The sequence below is a fragment of the Mobula hypostoma genome, chromosome 9, assembly GCF_963921235.1.
Source record: "Mobula hypostoma chromosome 9, sMobHyp1.1, whole genome shotgun sequence".
NCBI lineage: Eukaryota > Metazoa > Chordata > Chondrichthyes > Myliobatiformes > Myliobatidae > Mobula > Mobula hypostoma.
Genome location: NC_086105.1, coordinates 15,600,540 through 15,613,809, shown reverse-complemented (window position 1 = coordinate 15,613,809; position 13,270 = coordinate 15,600,540). Strand labels below are relative to the sequence as shown.

The 13,270-nt window shown below is 39.8% G+C and overlaps 1 protein-coding gene across 3 annotated transcripts in view; it reads left to right on the top strand.

The window, feature by feature from the left end:
• Positions 1 to 13,270, top strand: part of LOC134351524 (small integral membrane protein 29-like) — a 123,033-nt gene that overhangs the window by 98,004 nt on the left and 11,759 nt on the right. For 2 of the 3 annotated variants that reach the window (XM_063057788.1, XM_063057789.1), the window contains exon 5: positions 3,483 to 3,573. In XM_063057788.1, coding sequence (XP_062913858.1) covers positions 3,483 to 3,573 — 91 coding nt within the window. Of the gene's footprint in view, positions 1 to 3,482; positions 3,574 to 5,357; positions 6,393 to 13,270 lie in introns of those variants that run through there. The other variant, XM_063057790.1, reaches the window with a different exon arrangement.

Genomic DNA, 13,270 nt, shown 5'->3' with positions numbered 1-13,270 from the left:
TTTCATTTTTTCTTCCAAAGCGGATGACCTCGCATTTACCAGCATTGTATTTCATCTGCCAGAACCTTGCCTACTCACTTAGCTTATCTATAATTCTCTGCCAACTCTCCGTATCTTCTACACTCAATTTAGTATCATCAGCGAACTTAGATACATTACACTCGGTCTCCTCTTCCAGATCGTTAATATATATTGTGAACAGTTGCAGGCCCAGCACCGGCCCCAGCAGCACACCACTCACCACTGATTACCAACCATGTATCCCAGCTCTCTGCTTTCTATTGGTTAATCAATCCTCTATCTGTGCTAATACATCACCCCCAATTCTATGCATCCTTATCGAGCACTTTCTGGAAAACCAAGCAAATAGCGTCCATCTGCTCCCCTCTATCCACTGCACTCATTATATCCTCAAAGAACTCCAACTCAGATTTAATTACCAGTTTTAAAATAAGCCGATCCCAGCCATGACTGCGATTACATTGTTACAGTTGGAAACATTTCCCTGTGAATCAGAAAATGGAGAAGTCAGCCAAGGTTCTTGCTTCTGTCAGTTTTCCTAGATTTCATAGATTTTATATTCAATGGCATGACCAATGAAGGCAAGTATGTCATACACTTGTGTTACCATTCGACCTGATTGAGTTTCCACTTTTGGAAAGCTGTTAGCTTGCACCCCAAAAAGAATTATCTGTATATTGATGCTTCTGAGGGTCCTGCCATTTCTGTATACTTTTCTCTTGCACTTAACTTCCCAAAATGCATTTGGGATCTAATGGTAAAGGATTTGGAGCAGTGTGGATCTGGCAAGGAGCAGGAAAAGGACCAAAACAAAGTGGAAGTGTATCAGGAGCAAGCATCCCTAACTGACTGACAACTTTTTGAATTGGTAAACTTACCTCAGTTGATGTTTCTATTTGTTAATCATCTAACTACTACAAACATCTGACTACTACAAAGATCTAGAAACCTGAGCTCGGATTATGTTCTCCCAAACCCCAGAAGATATAGGTTTTGCCATCACTGCTTTACTCCTAGTCATTAGCCCTCCTAATCTAACATTTCTGCTTGCCTACAAGATTTTCAACAAGCTGTCGTTTACAGTGAGACACTACAAAAACTGCAGGCTTTCATCAACCAGTGCCTGAGAAAGATCCCAAACTTCAGATAGGCCAACAAAATAACCAACCAGACTGCGGGAAAAACACCAACCAGGAATCCACAGAGACACAAATACGTAAGATGGAAATGGCCACACCTTGAGGAAGCCAACCAACAACATCTCCAGGCAGACACTCAAATGGAATCCCCAAGGAAAGAGGAAAAAACGATGTCCAAAAAAAAAACACATGAAGGAGAGATGTTGAGGCTGAAATTAGATGATGGGGACACTCCTGGTCCACTCTTGAGAAATTGGCTCAGAGCTGAGGACAGTAGAGACAGATCATCGATAGCCTATGCTCCACTGGGGGCTAAGGACCCAAGAAGAAGAAGATGCTTTGTAGTAACACAATGGAGTGGGTGGAGTTTATTGCTCCTCTTCTCACCCCAGTAGTATTATTGATGATAGGCTTACCTAGATATTTGGGGCAATTTACATTTTAGCTTCAAAATATAAAGAGTAATTGAGAGGTCATGGACCAAAACATCAACTGTTTCTCTCTACCCAGATGCTGCCTGACAGACACTTTTTATTTCATCTTTATTTCCATCTTTGTCATCTGTCCTATTTAAGTGGAATAATCAATAGTTTAGAAATGAGTGTCCTTTTATTCTTTAAATCTATTCTTTAATTTGTCTTTCTTTTGTGTGCAGCTTAGATTTTTTTCTAATTTAAAAAAAAACAAATAGGGCTTTTCCTGGACTTATGTTTGTAAATTCTTCAACCTACTCTGCCTAATTTGCGTCCTCTTCAGGGTCCTCTGTGTTGAGCATGATTTATTTTCGTTCCAGTTCTGTAGAATGGTTGTTCAGGCTGCAGACTCTGCCATTGGCTAATCAGAAGATAGTGTTGCCAGATGGTGCTATCAATACTGCCCAGGATTTATAGAAACAACGATGGTCATGCCTTTCCAGTTCTTGAGTAATCCATATCTACAAGTGTTCAGGAATGTGGAAATCATTGCAGCCCAATAGTATCAGGTCTAAGCCGGCCAAAATTTGTTGTGGCGCATGTAGATGCGGAAAGTGATCCACATTTTCCTGGGTCTCTGTGCATTTTATTGTGAAGGACATTGTTGTTGTGCTGCAGGATCAGGTTGCTAGAAAACCTTTCTTTCACAGATGTTTCGTATAAAGGCTGATTTATACTTGTGAGTCAAATGTACGCTGTAGGTACCGCGTACCCTACACCGTAGGGTGACGTGCACCTCCCCAAAAATGTAACTCACATGTCGCAGGGACGCAGACTGCAACATCTGTGATTGGTCCGCTTGGTAGCCTTGCATTTCCGGTTGCTTTTCTCCGCTGCGTCTGTACACTGATGCGAAATAAATGGCTGGAGACGATGAACCAAATGGTCAAATCTACCTGCCGACATCCAAAAATATTTGAAATGCATTTCCTTGTCCATGTTTCTCTCGAAGAAACTCACCACAGTGGCATAGAATCCCCACCACCAACTAGCGTTTTGGCGGTGAATTGCAGAGCGACGCAGACACAACTACGCATGCTCGCTATGGCGTAGGGGTACCCAAAAGTAAAAATCATGCCTACGGTGTAGCTTGCATGCACAAGTATAAATCAGCCTTAAATCCCATTCTTTCTTGTACTAGTCAATTATTCTTGGATCTTAAACAATGGATGTGTAAGTGTGCAAGTATTATCTGCAGCTGAAGTAGTGATCCTCATGCTGGAACGTAAGCAGTAAAGGTTAAATTGTTCCCATTCTTCCTGAACATTAGCTCTGAGGAGAGGGAGACAAACGGAAAGAGTTAACAGTTCTGGTTGATAATCTTGCATCAATTCTGGAGAATGACAGAGTTAAAGCAAGAGTTTTAATAAAGCAATTCTGGAGAATGACAGAGTTAAAGTAAGAGCTTTAATATTCAGGAAAATGTGGAGCGAAGGGGAGAGCATAGAAGGAAATTACTGGAAAGGAAGCAAATGCAGAAAGTACTGGAAATTGTCATTATGTGAAATTGCAGAACATGGTACTGAGTTCAGAAGTCTGTAAAGTTGCTCTTTTTTTTAAGAAGATGGGTGATCCTCCTTGAATTTACTGTGTGTCTTGTTGGAACTGTGGGAGGCTGAGGTGAAAGTATGAGGCGAGAGGTAAAAGAGCGGGTTGCCTGCATTAGCACAGGAAGCAGCCACGGGAAGGGAAATGGGATTCTGTTAACAGAGATTGGTGAGGATCAGGGGAAACCCTCTCCTTGGTTTGAGTTTCAGTGTGCATTTTCCAATACTTCCTATGAATTTACTAAAATATTACCTTGTTACCTTTCCTGTAAGCATCATCTTTTAAAATTTATGTATTTTAGGATAATTATGAACTTCCGGCTGAGAAGGCAACAGGAGAGAATGAGAACTGTGCCTCCATTTCTGATACGGGTATTGGTAATCAAGAAACAGGTGAATCAAAATTTTCTCATTTTGATTCACAAGAATTTACAATGTAAAAAGGTGCATCAATATCTATCCAATAAGGTACAATCATAGACACAAGAGATTTTGCAGATACTGGTAATCCAGAGCAACACATACAATATGCCGGACTACCACCGGTTGGGTCGCCCAGTTGAGCTTGTCTGATGATTAAAGACCCGAAACACCCTATGACCCCGGGTTCATCACTGAAGACGTGTCCAAGTAGCACCAGAAGGTGTGTTCTACAACTAGCAGGTCAGACAGCATCTAAACAGTTGACAGTTCATGTTGAGACCCTTCTTCAGAAAAATCATATTTTGCTTGTTGCTGTAGTCAACACATTATTTATGATACCATTTCTTGATGCAGGAGCTATCAAATTGTCCGCCTAGTCAAAGCTATTCCGGGTAATATTGCAAACACGAGGAAATCTGCAGATGCTGGAAATTCAAGCAGCACACATCAAAGTTGCTGGTGAACGCAACAAAAGGGATATGAGAAGATCAGCTTCTGGGTTCCCCCCCCACCCAATTTTCTTTCTCCCTGGGTCTCCTGTCCCATGATCCTCTCATATCCCTTTTGCCAATCAGCTGTCCAGCTTTCGGCTCCATCCCTCCCCCTCCTGTCTTCTCCTATCATTTTGGATCTCCCCCTCCCCCTCCCACTTTCAAATCTCTTACTAGCTCTTCTTTCAGTTAGTCCTGACGAAGGGTTTCGGCCCAAAACGTGGACTGTACCTCTTCCTAGAGATGCTGCCTGGCCTGCTACGTTCACCGGCAACTTTGATGTATGTTCCAGGTAATATTGCTCAGGTATTTGAAACAATATGATCAAGGAATTACTAATCTAATAGCCTCAGAATTAATCAGGAACATGATGGAAAAGCCACCATCTTGCTTTTAAATGAAACCTTCAGCTCATACAATCAGTTTCAGACCTATTTACGGAGTTGTAGAAAGCTGGGAAAGAGAAAGAAAATCTTAGATGATGTAGTAGATGGAGAAAAATGACTGATGAGGAGGATAGCTGGATTGAAAGACAAGAGGATGATGGGGTTGTGGAAGGGGAAAAGAAAAGAGCTGCAGATAAAGGGGAGGGTGGTTAGGAGAGAGAAGGAATGGTTGAGAGGTGATTGTGACAAGATAGGGGACGTATAAAGAAAAAGAGTACGAGGAAGCTATCGGCTAGGAACCTGGTCAGTGGAGCATTTGGAAAGGTAAAATGCTTATAAAGGGGCTAGAAAGGAGTTCCCCAACAATTTTTATGCTGGAGACCCCTGATATTAACCGAGGGGTATGTGGGTTGCTGGTCAGGAACTCCTGGGCTTGAATTTCATAGAGAAGGGTTAAGACAAACGTACATGGCAAAACGAATGCTTTCAGCAAATGGTGGTACATTTATTCAGTGGGTGGCTGAGACATACTTTCTAGATCCCATTTATGTTGAGATTTTTGATTTTATCTGTCAGAAATAGGGATGCTGTCATGTCTTCCATTATAGCATTCATTAATATATTGCTAGCTGCTCCCTGATTAGCTTCTAGACATCCCAGGTCCCTCAGGAAAATAATTTTTTTCCCTAGATTTTTGTGACATCTGCAATTAGTGCATGGTCAACTATTTTGCCAACACGTTATTGGTACACAAGAATGGTAACCATTTTCTGTTGCACAGAAGATTGACTGGCAGCTTTGGAAGTGTTTATTAATGTAGTGGTGTTATTTAATGTAATATGCAATATTATGTATCTATAATAAATCTATTCTGCAGGTGTACCAAAGGAGAAACAAGTTTTGCAGATTGAAAGTGGCCAGTGATAGAGGCTCTCCCATTGTAAAACGGAACAGCTGAGACAATATTTTTTACAATTATTTTTGAACTAATTATCAGACTGTGGCATTATGTTTCTGTTGCAAAGCTGGATCTTTCAACATTCTGTTTGTGAACTGACTAGAAATGAAATGAAGGAAATTAGATTAATTGTGTTAGTATTTTTTGTGTGAATTTGTCTTTAAATATGCGTGCATTCTTGTTACTTTGGGAAGAATTTTGGTAACTTGGTGAAAATTCTTTAAGATCAAGTGGAGTGTGTAAGAATTTTTTAAGAAGCCTTTTATGGACAGTTACCTTAAATGAATATTCACATATCTGAAAATGGTAAATAAACTTTTGGTGTCCTGATTAAGGATTAATGCATTACTATACAAACAAGAAGGCATTTCAAAATATACATAGCTTTAAAATTGATAAATAGCAGTACAAACAGAAACTGGATTGTTTTGAGGTCAGCCCTCAATGCAAAACCATGCTTTGAATATTTATTGGTGTGTTAATTGATTCTGTATTCCTTTACTCCCTTGATTGAGACACTCCACTGCAAATTTTAAAATAACTTGACTGAAAGTTTCATTCTGTTATCTCCCCGATGTGGTCCAGAACGACATTCATGTCATTCCACTTACCATCAAGGTGGATTTGACCATGTATTTGTAATTTCACTAAATGTGCCTTAATGGAGAAAAGGGACTTTGTATCTCACAAGGCCCTCTCCATCGTATGGCAACAGAAAATCTTCTGAAGGTCACTTAAAAATGATAAACATAGAAATTAAACATCTAATTGGATCATATTAAAGTGTTTTCATGAGCATTTAGGAAACGTATAAAAAAGTAAGGTAGCAGTGTGAGTGGATTCAGTCATGGTTGGTAGCTACTATTGCTTAACTCAGTAATTGCTGAGCTAATGGGTTGGATTACTTATTACTACATTGAATGTAATTGAATGCAATAAACGTATTTCATAGAAGTTGCTACTTGTGGTTTTATGCTAATAATAGCAATAACTGAATGGAAGTGGTTACTCTGAGGCAATTTTTGCCTTTGCTGTCTGAGCTTCAAGAAGCCATTAGTTCTATGACCCACCTCTCTTACTGGTTATAAACATGGGAAATTCTGCAGGTGCTGGAAATCCGAAGCGACACACACAAAGTGCTGGAGGAACTCGGCAGGTCAGGCAGCATCTACGGAAATGAATAAACAGGTGATGTTTTGGACCAAGATCCTTCTTCAGGACTGAAAAGGAAAGGAGGTTGTTTTGTTTATAGCCTAGGTTGGAGGCAGTCCATTCCAGTTTGACTCCCTTAGACTCAAAGGAGAATAAGTCAGCCAAAGCTTCTCCATTCAGAGCAGTGATCCCTTCTGGAAAGAAGTCCATGTTTATGGCTATCCAGTAAATAAGATTTTAACATGTAACCATATAATATAACCATAGAACCATTACAGCACGGAAACAGGCCATCTTGGCCCTTCTAGTCAGTGCCGAACTCTTACTCTCACCTAGTCCCACCACCTGCACTCAGCCCATAACTCTCCATTCCTTTCCTGTCCATATAGCTGTCCAATTTAACTTTAAATGACAACATCAAACCTGCCTCAACCACTTCTGCTGGAAGCTCGTTCCACACAGCTACCACTCTCTGAGTAAAGAAGTTCCCCCTCGTGTTACCCCCAAACTTTTGCCCTTTAACTCTCAACTCATGTCCCCTTGCTTGAATCTCCCTCACTCTCAATGGAAAAAGCCTATCCACGTCAACTCTATCTATCCCCCTCGTAATTTTAAATACATGTGTATAACATTTCAATTGTAAAATTCCAACATTAATTGTACAGCTCCTTTCAAGGGATGATGTAGAGGATGTCAGAACAACCCATTAAATTTTATTTATTTATTGAGATACAGTGTGGAATTGGAGCTTCCAGCCCTTTGAGCTGCGCTGCCCAGCAATTCTCCCAATGTAGTCCTAGCCTAATCACGGAACAACTTACAATAGCCAACTAACCTACCAACTGGTCCATCTTTGAACTGTGGGAGGAAACTGGAGCACCTGGAGGAAACCCATGCGGTCGCGGGGAGAACGTACAAACTCCTTACAGGCGGTGGTGGGAATTGAACCTGGGTTGCTTGTACTGTAAAGTGTTGTGCTACCCGCTGCACTACCGTGCCGTAATTAAAGAAATTCAGCTTGATATCTGCACACACATGATGTATGTGACAAGAAACGTCATGTGAACTTTAAGATTTGGAGGTTTGTCCTTTGTAGCAGAAAACATGAATACTCCAAAAATTTGATCTTGGAGGGAGATAAAATCTTTTAAATGCCAAGAGCAGAAAGTAGAGGATTGTTGGGTGGGTGACTAACAAAGTGCCTCTCCAAATGTTCATAAATCCTGCCTTTCAGGATCTTTTCCAAAGGTTGTGCAATTGAGCACATTGTTTCAAAAGATCTATCTCTTTCTCAGCATTCCTATCACCACTTGGCTGTTTGCAAGTTCCGTCGGAGTATTCATATCAAGGTATGAATATTCAAACTAATAATTCTGAAGGTGGAAGTATGCACAAAGGTCTTGTAGGATATGGCCAGGTCATCAGCTCTGTAATTTGCTTTTATCATCCTTGTGTCAATGGGGAGGCATAGTAGTGTAGTGGTTAGCACAACGCTTTACAGTACCAGTGACCCGGGTTCAATTCCTGCTGCTGCCTGTGAGGAATTTGTAAGTTCTCCCCGTGACCACATGCGTTTCCTCCCAGGGTCCAAAGGTATACCGACTGGTAGATTAATTGGTTATTGCAAATCCTCCAGCAGTTAGGCTAGGGTTAAATTGCAGGTTGCTTGGCGGTGCAGCTCGAAGGACCTGACAAGCCTATTCTACGATGTATCTCAATAAAATAGTAGAATATGTAAGACTACATTTTTTGCAGAAGAAAGGCACACCATTCAGGTCAACAGGGAGAATTTCAGCCTTGCTTTATTATATAGGTGAGTTTCTTTCAACGTTGCTTCAAGCAACACAAAAACATATTCTTATATTCGATTTTCCTTCAGGCTATCTCTTAGGTGCATCTATGTCATTCATTTAAAACAATCCAGGTACTGAGCTTCATTTTTACCTCTCTCTCAACTTTAAAAGTAATTTCTCCTGAATTATTTATTCATGTTTGCCTTTTATTTACAATCTACTGTTTGACCTATTTCATGAGTGGAAATGTTACTACGTCCTACCAAAAGCCCGCATAATTTAAAGCATCCCTGTCAGGTCATCTCTCTCGTTGTTCTTTTCTAGAGAAATGATGCCCGTATTGTTTATTTTCATCCAAAAATTGTAGCTTCCTGGTTAGAGTGTATTCAAATAAAATTCATTGGTATGTCATGAATATTAGTTTTTAAAAAGAAAATGTTTATGGCATTCTCCCGCTTTAAACAGCTGGATCGCAATTAACTACTGTCAATACACAGCATGAAGTAACTGCAAGCCAGTGTTATCAGTGCACAGCTAAAAAGAAACCATTGTTCAAAAAGCAGTGCCTGAGAATCGAGCTTCACAGTTTAAAAACAAGTGTGATTAAAGTAATGACCTTGCAAAACATAGTCAACAAAATACTCTTTCATATTGTTTATACAAAGTTTAATTCCTTAATATTTTCATTTGAAATCAGTGCATAATTCAGTTTTAAAGAGGTATTACCAGAACTGTATTGTAATTTCTTTTCTTGGTTGACTTATAATGAGATCAAAACCAAGGGAGCAAAAATAATTGAACTAGGTCAGAGTAAGAATCAGCTGGCATATGTTGTGAAACTTGTTATTTTTGTAAGAGCAGTAAATTGAAATGCATAATAATAAAAGAAATTATTACGATAAGAAATATATTTATAAAATTAATTTTAAAAAGTGCTGCAAAAAGACAGCAGAAAGAATAATTGAGGTAGTGTTCATGGGTTTATTGTGCATTCAGAAATCTGATGGCAGATGGGAATTCGCAGTCAATTTGGATTGGCAACAACATCTACTCAACAATCTTCATCAGCAACGATGCACCACAAGGCTGTGTGCTTAGCCTCCTGCTCTACTCGGTTTACCCTTGACTATTTGGCATAGCCACATGGTGGTGTGCCGCAGGACACAGTTCTGGGTCTATTATTGTTTGTCATCTACAGTGGCATGCAGAAGTTTGGGCACCCCGGTCAAAATTTCTGTTACTGTGAATAGCTACGCGAGTAAAAGATGACTTGATTGTCAAAAGGCATTAAGTTAAAGATGGCACATTTCTTTAATACTTTAAGCAAGAAAACTTTTTTATTTCCATCTTTTGCAGTTGCAAAATAACGAAAAGGGAAAAGGGTCTGAAGCAAAGGTTTGGGCACCCTGCATGGTCGGTACTTAGTAACACCCCCTTTGGCAAGAATCACAGCTTGTAAACACTTTTTGTAGCCAACTAAAAGTCTTTCAATTCTTGTTTAGGGGATTTTTGCCCATTCTTCCTTGCAAAAGGCTTCTAGTTCCGTGAGATTCTTGGGCCATCTTGCATGCACCGCTCTTTTGAGGTCTATCCACAGATTCTCGATGAGGTTTAGGTCAGGGGACTGTGAGAGCCATGGCAAAACCTTCAGCTTGCACCTCTTGAGGTAATCCATCGTGGATTTTGAGGTGTGTTTAGGATCATTATCCTGTTGTAGAAGCCATCCTCTTTCCATCTTCGGCTTTTTTACAGACAGTGTGATGTTTGCTTCCAGAATTTGCTGGTATTTAATTGAATTCATTCTTCCCTCTGAAATAGAACAAAAGTTCTATTTTAACTTCATCAGTCCACAGGATTTGTTTCCAAAATACATCAGGCTTGTTTAGATGTTCCTTTGAAACTTTTGAATAGAACTTTTTGGCCGCAATGAGCAAAGGTATGTTTGGAGAAAAAAGGGTGCAGAATTTCATGAAATGAACACCTCTCCAACTGTTAAATATGGGGGTGGATCGATCATGCTTTGGGCTTGTGTTGCTGCCAATGGCACGCGGAACATTTATTGGTAGAAGGAAGAATGAATTCAATTAAATACCAGCAAATTCTGGAAGCAAACATCACACCATCTGTAAAAAAAAAAGCTGAAGATGAAAAGAGGATGGTTTCTACAACAGGATAATGATCCTAAACACACCTCAAAATCCACAATGGACTACCTCAAGAGGCGCAAGCTGAAGTCTTTGCCATGGCCCTCACAGTCCCCTGACCTAAACATTAATGAGAATCTGTGGATAGACCTCAAAAGAGCAGTGCACGCAAGACAACCCAAGAATCTCACAGAACTAGAAGCCTTTTGCAAGGAAGAATGGGCAAAAAATCCCCCAAACCAGAATTGAAAGACTTAGCTGACCACAAAAAGCGTTTACAAGCTGTAATACTTGCCAAAGAGGGTGTTACTAAGTACTGACCGTGCAGGGTGCCCAAACTTTTGCTTTGGGCCCTTTTTTTTTTGTTATTTTGCAACTGTAAAAGATGGAAATAAAAAAGTAATCTTGCTTAAAATATTAAAGGAATGTGTCACCTTTAACTTTATGCCATTTGGAAATCAGGTCATCTTTTACTCGCTTAGCTATTCACAGTAACAGAAATTTTGACCAGGGGTGCCAAAACTTGTGCATGCCACTGTATATCAATGATCTGGATGATACTGGAGTAAACTTGATCAGCAAATTTGCAAATGATACCGAGACTGGAAGTATAGTAGACAGTGATGAATGCTATCAAAGCTTGCAGCGAGATCTGGACTAGCTGGAAAAACAGGCTGAAAAATGGCAGATGGATTTCAAAGTAGCCAAGTATGAGATGGTATACTGAGGGAAGACAAACCTAGCTATGACTTACACAGTGAATCGTAGAACACTGAGGAATGTGGTAGAACAGAGGGATCCAGGATTACAGATCCATAATTCCATGAAAGTAGCATCACAGGTAGATAGGGTCATAAAGAGAGCTATTGGCCTGTTGGCCATAAATCAAAGTATTGAGTACAGAATTTGAGATGTTATGTTAAAGTTGCATAAGGTATTGTTGATGCCTAATTTGGAGTATTGAGTGCAGATCTCCTACCTACTAGAAAGCTATCAATAAGTTTGAAAGAGTACAGAGAAAATTTACGAGGATGTTGCCAGGATTTGAGGACCTGAGTTATAGGGAAAGGTTGACTTTATTCCCGATAGTGTAGGAGAATAATGAGAGATTTGATAGAGGTATAGAGAATTATGAGGGGTATAGATAGAGTAAATGCAAGCAGGCTTCTTCCGTTGTGATTGAGTGGACTAGAACTAGAGGTCATGGATTAAGGGTGAAAGGTGAAATGTTACATGTTTAAGAGGAATATAAGAGGGAACTTATTCACACAGAGGGTGGTGAGAGAGTGGAATGAGCTTCCAGTGGAAAGGATACTCAGGTTTGATCTCAACATTTAAGAGAAATTTGGATAGGTACATGGATGGGAGCGGTATGGCAGTCTGGGTGCAAGTTGGCTGGACTAGGCGGGTGAATGATTTGGTGTACAATAGATGGGACGAGGGGCCTGTTTCTGTGTTGTGGTGTTCTATGACTCTATCACTGTAACACTCCGTCATGCTCTCATCGGCAGCAGGACACAATTTGACTGTGACAAATTGACATGGTCAGTGTGGAGACTGTAATTTATAACAGAAATCTGGAAACAAATGTCTGCAAAAATAGATCATCAAGGATTAGCAACCTAGAAAAAAAAAGTAAGGTAATTTTAATATTTTATCAATTCTGCAGAATTACACAGATGTTCATGCAAAATTTCTTTATACCATCATTATTATATAATGAACCCAAGGCTTAGCAAGCATTGATTGTTTGTGTAATTATGTTATGCTACTCTGAATTTTCCGGTAAGAAGGTGTTGATCTTCAATACCATTTTCATGTCTCTGGAGACATTTGACAATTTTTCCATAGGTTAGAAGAAAGCCATTAAATGTTACTTTTAAAGCAATGCATTACAGGAAAAGGGTTATGATAAAGTCATACAGATGTGTATCAGTTTATTAGTGCTTGTTCATGATTGGTGCGTTACCAGAGACACTCGCAGATTGCTACAGATTTACCATGAAGAGCATTCTAATCGGTTGCATCTCCGTCCTGTAAGGAGGGGCCACTACACAGGATCGGATAAAGCTGCAGAAAGTTGTAAACTCAGCCAGCTCCATCGTGGGCACTTGCCTCTCCAGGGTCGAGGGCAGCTTCAAAAGGCGATGCCTCAGAAAGGACATGGCCTCTTCTCATTGCTAGAGTCAAGGAGGAGGTACAGAAACCTGAAGGCACACACTCGACGATTCAGGAACAGCTTCTCCCCCTCTGCCATCAGATTTATGAATGGACAATGAACCAAAAAACACTACCTCACACTTCTTCCCACTCTTTTTGCATTACTTTTAAAAATTAATTTGAACAATATATTTCTCATTGTAATTTATAGTATTTTTCATTGTTATCAGAATCACGGCATATATCATGAAATTAGTTGTCTTTGTGGCAGCAGTCCAATGTAATACATAATAAAACAGTGAATTACAGTAAATATATATATTAATTAAATAAATATGGGAAAATAGAATTTAAAAAGTAGTGAGGTAGTGTTCATAGGAATTTGAAATTGCTCAGTCTTTCTACTTCCAATCCCTTTATGAGGACTGGTATGTGTTCTGTCGTCCCACCCTTCCTGAAATCCACAATCATTTCTTTGGTATTACTGTCAAGGTTGATTCTGTGACCCCACTCAACTAGCTGATATATTTTGCTCCTGTACGCTCTATCATCATGGCCTGAAATATGTTGTGAAACAACAAAT